The following is a 5,189-nucleotide window of genomic DNA, read 5'->3' as shown; positions in this document are numbered from 1 at the left end:
CATTTAACTAAGTTGACGAATCACCCGTAGGTTGGTCCGGAGTCTGTTCAGAATTCCGTAAAATTCTCGCTAATGATTTTCCAGATGATCGGCCTTTTATGAATTGATTAATATCTCCGTAGAGATTTGATGTCGAGAAGCCGATCCTGGCAGGATCGCCAGAAATGTAATGCGTCGAAAAGCAATTAAGACTTTTTTAAAAATAAGGTTGAATTGATAGTATCAATTCAACCGTTCTTTATTGACGAAATTTAGATACACTCAAATTAGATGCGAATAACAGACTGAGCTCGGGCGGGATTCTTACATGTATATATAGTCTAGGAACTTAGTGGGGGAAGGTTCAGAGTCGAAGGTTCAAATTCCCCTTTCTAACATATCCTACGAATTTTTTTTTTTTATTCCAACGAAGAATGTCTACCCGATGACTCTTTTCTATGTTGCTTTGTAAATTAACAAGAACTATTAATAATTGAAAGAATTTCAATTGAAAAAATTAGAGTTTGGTTTTCTTTCTACGAGTAGGCTTAATTTTTTATCATAATTAACTAAGAATATCTTTCCGATGATTTTTTTTAAATTGATTATTTAAAAAATGTTTGTTAAAATATTTATAACTTAGCTATTTTTCAAGGAAGAGGCATAATTTGTTTACGGAATGAACTAATCATTATTAATCATTCAAGCAATTTTTATAAACAGATTGAGAGTTGGGGTATTATTCAAATTTGTTTACGAAGTTAACTAAGATTGTATTTGTGATGACTGTTTTCTAAGTTATTTTTTAAATTTACCAGAATTGTTAATTATTGAAAGAAGTTTCATAAAAAGTTTATAATTTGGCTATTTTCTAACGAATATGGTCAGTTTTTTATTAATATATTGTACATACGAATTTGCTCGAAGTACTCGCATTTGCCTAAACATTTGGTCAGATGAGAGGACAACTGCAGAAAACCACTTCCCGAGTTTAATCGGGTTTTCAAAATTCGAGTGCAGAACCCGGTCTTTTGTCGCATATGGTACCCACGTGAAGTCATTTTTACTTATTAAAGTAAAAATGATTATCGTGGTATTTTCTTAAACTTCGTTTCCAAATAGAATAATTACAACGAAATTAGAGGGTCGCGCGCGTAAGAGATTCTAGTTTCTTTGAAAACCCGTTGAGTGACAATTTGGACTGATAAATTATTTGTTTATGAAAATAAGCTCTAAGTACTCTGTCACGACCCGTGACGTCCGCACTCGTCATGTAGCAGTAGCAGACCAACATTTTTTTACTAATATAAATAAAGAATTTTAACGGTTAAGTCACGCTGACAAATGATTTCCTCAACAACAACAAAAAACTACTTACAGCTTATTTTCAAAAATTTAATAAAGACTTACAGGAAAACCTTTTAAGCCTAAAAAGAAACAAAACTTCAACGAAGTACAAGTCACTGAATTCGATGGTATACGAATACGTTCAAAACACCCAAATGTATCACTTCGTTCCACTCGGTAAATATTTTTAGCAATAGCAACATTTGTTGCCGATCGGAGAACTTTGATAGGAGGAGTCACTCCAGAAGAATGCGTAAAAATAAAAAAATGCGTAAATACGTAAATGTGTATATTAGACATACTTTAAGGTTAAATTCAATACAAAATTAAATTAGTCATTTAATAATATTGGATATTGGATAATCCAATTCTCTTTTTTTGATACATCAGAAAATAACTTTATAATCAGTTGGGAATTATATTGACCCTCCAGTCAACAAACTTCTAAATAATTTTGTGGTTGGATTTGGCTTTAGGTTTCAAAATAAATGAATTCAATTAATTATTACAGAAGCAATTGTTAGAATCGTAATATTGAAGGATATTCAATTACTTTCACTAAAATATAGAGTTTTCAAATAAATAGTAGCGTATATTAAAAAATTACTAATGTTACAAGAATACAAGAAATTCACAGGGTAGAGACAGTGGTGGCTACTTTAGATGCTTACTTGAAAACGCGTCGAACAGAAGTCACGCTCTGTGCGCTTCTCGCCCTTTCGGACCCTCAAGTACCGATGTGTCCTTCTCTCACACTCTCACTAATTGTTCCACCCCTACTCTTAACTACGTAGCTATAGTATACATCTAGAATTCTAGATTCTAGGTAAAGATGACTCATGTTCTTGGTACAGCAACAGCTCCTTAAAGTGTTGGTTTTTCCCAGCCCTAATGGCCCTGGAAAGCCTAATACCCAAAGCTGGCTAGCAGGCGCTCGGCCCTGAATTCACCCATCCTTTACAAATCTTTCTGCTGGAATAAAAACTAGACAGCTATTGACATTTTAAAATTGCCACACAATTAATTGAACCAAACGTTTTGGCGTTTTGGTTTTCTTGTCAGGAACGTAGTTTACAAATCGGATTTTTTTTTGCAATGAAAAAAATGTTGTGATCTTTGTTTAATATCCTACTTTTAAATTATTATGATTTGTTTTAAATTTAAGAAAGTAAAAATTATTTTTGTAATGTGTAAATTGTAAGAATTGTTGTATTCTTCCAGTGGTGGGTGCCATTTTTTAACGTATACATGCGAGTCCATGAAAATGTTGCCATGGTTAATGAAGAAATTTCAGTCTCAGGGAGGAAAAATTAAAAAGAGAAAAGTACGTACGCTAGAAGAGCTTAAAAAAGAGCAATACGTTACGGTCGTAAATTGCAGCGGACTAGGGGCGAGAGAACTTGTTGGTGATCCTTTGGTCACGCCTGTCAGAGGACAAATATCCCGGGTAATAAATTTTCCAACTATGGTGCCCTAAGCGGCCTAAGTCCTAAGGCCTAAATTCCTAAAAAACGCACACCCTAAAATTGTTTCATTTGGTGAAAAAATAAATACGTATTTATGTTTTATCACAAAAAAAGTTTCAACCCTGGTCGCATGGCTCCTTCAAAATGATCTTAACTTTTCATTAACATTAATTTTCGTATAAATAATAATTATTTTGAGGGAAATATAACGGTACCAGACGCTGTCTAAAAAATTTGACCCAATTAGAACAAATATATTATCCCTAAGCAGGCTAAAGAAGCGTTGCAAAAAATAGAGTAAAATAAATAAATGATTAATTATTGATTTATTTACATAACGTATATAGGATTTCAAATTCTGTCTGGGGGCCATCCATATACCACATGGACAATTTATCACAACCTTTTGACCCCTCCCCATCGTGGACAGCCGTGGAATTTTGACCCCCTCCCCCTAATCTGTCCACGTGGACGTATTTCATGAAAATATAGATATTATTGGTCTTTGTAACAGCATCGACTATTCTATTGTAACAGAATCGGTTATTCTCCCCACTTCTTCGTCTAGGCATGGGCCTTAGCGTGACTAAGGTTTTTTAAAGCATCCCTTCTGTAGGGAGTCAGTCTGCTTCCTACCTCTTAGCAGTAAAGAAGTTAAATAAAGAAGTCCTGTCTCACAGTTCAGGCACTTATACAAAGAAAAGGTCTATTATTTCTCCAGACCATTAAATCTTCAAAGCTCAATATAAAAAATTTGAGTATACCTCGAGTATACTTTGTCTGATTTCAGTATATTTTTCACAGATTTAGGGAAACGTGTGTCCACGTGGATTCTATCCCCCCCGACCCTCCTCGTGGACAAGCGTGGAACTTTGTCACCCCCCCCCCCCATGTCCACGTGGTATATGGATGGCCCCCTAGGGATTTCGGCGGATTTAATTTACAAGGGATATGACGAAATTTATTAAATTTCAAAGGACTTTAAAGATTTTAAGTTATTTTAATAGATTTCAAAACATTTCGAGTGATTTTAAAATTTTCAGGGGATTTCAAAGAATTTGGTAGAATTTTAAAAAAATGTTGGCTTGATTTAAGATTTTAAAGGAATTTCTAGAGAACTTTGAGAAATTAATAAAATCTCAAGGAAATCCTAGCGTTTCCCAATATTTCAATACTTTGAATGTATTCCAAAAGACTTCACAAGATTTAACGCATTTTATTGAATCTCCAATGATTCAAAAGGTTTCAGGACATTCTACAGATTTTTAGGTATTTGAATACATTTTAACTAGACTTGAAATAAATAAGATTAATTTAATTGAAATTCAATGAGTTTCAAATGACTCCTACATATTAAAATGGATTTCTACGATTATATATTCATTTTTTTCAAATATTCCAAAGAACTTAATTTTTATTTTTTATCTTCATAGAAAGTGAAAAAATGGTTTTGCACTTCCAAAAATTAGGAGCGATTTAAAAAAATTTCACAAAGTTAAAAGGATTTTATAGGACCTCCCATTACGAAACTAGCCCAACGCTATTTGAAGGCAACCCCCCAAACTTGACTGAAAGCGAGAGTTTGGTATATTTCAAAGGATTTATGGGATTTTAAAAGATTTTAAGCTCTATTTTAAGGGATGGCTAGATAACTTTGGAAAATAAATTAAATTAAATTATATTTAAGTCATTTTAAGGTGTTTCAAAGAATTCGAAACGATTTATAGGATTTTATTATTAATTATTGAATGGATTCCAAAGAATTTAAAGAAATTTAAAAAATGTCAAAGAATTTAGCGGGATTTGCAACGATTACAACGTTTTTCAAATTTAAAAAATATAAAAGATTTTAAGTTATTTCAACAGATTCTAGAGAATACTGTGAAATTTTTTAATTTTCAAGCGATTTTTTTTGGAAAACACATGAAATTAAATTTCTAATTATTTTGATAGATTGTTATGATTTCCAAAGATTACAATAGATTTTAAAGGATTTGAACAAATTTCTGGAGAACTCTATAGGGAATAAAATCAATTTTTATTCAAGGTATTTCTACGCGTTTTAACGATTTCAAGGGATATAAAAGAATCAAAAATCTTTCAAATGGTTTTGAAGATTTTAAGTTATTTAAAAGGTACCAAAGAATTTCAAGAGATTTAAAAAATTTCAAAGAATTGCAAAGGATTTCAAATAATTCTATAGGATTTCCAAGGATTTCAAAGGACTTCATAAGATTTTATGGATTTGATAGGACCTCCAAGTATAAATAAATTTAATTTATTTTATTTTTAAGGGATTTTTAATGATTTCTACAGATTTTTAATTGTATTGTTACAGGAAAATCATTACAGATAGCCAGGGGTGAACCCAGACAAATATTCTGGGAGGGGGGGGGG

General features: G+C 32.2%; 1 protein-coding gene across 1 annotated transcript in view; it reads left to right on the top strand.

Moving 5' to 3' along the window:
• Window positions 1-5,189, top strand: part of LOC117176568 (tubulin polyglutamylase TTLL13-like) — a 59,265-nt gene that overhangs the window by 7,750 nt on the left and 46,326 nt on the right. The window contains exon 3 of the mRNA XM_033366822.1: window positions 2,548-2,773. Within this exon, the coding sequence (XP_033222713.1) occupies window positions 2,548-2,773 (226 nt within the window). The remainder of the gene's footprint in view (window positions 1-2,547; window positions 2,774-5,189) is intronic.

This window comes from Belonocnema kinseyi, chromosome 7 (assembly GCF_010883055.1).
Source record: "Belonocnema kinseyi isolate 2016_QV_RU_SX_M_011 chromosome 7, B_treatae_v1, whole genome shotgun sequence".
Classification (NCBI taxonomy): Eukaryota; Metazoa; Arthropoda; class Insecta; order Hymenoptera; family Cynipidae; genus Belonocnema; species Belonocnema kinseyi.
The sequence above is the reverse complement of the archived record's forward strand: the minus strand, read 5'-3'. Positions and strand labels throughout refer to the sequence as shown.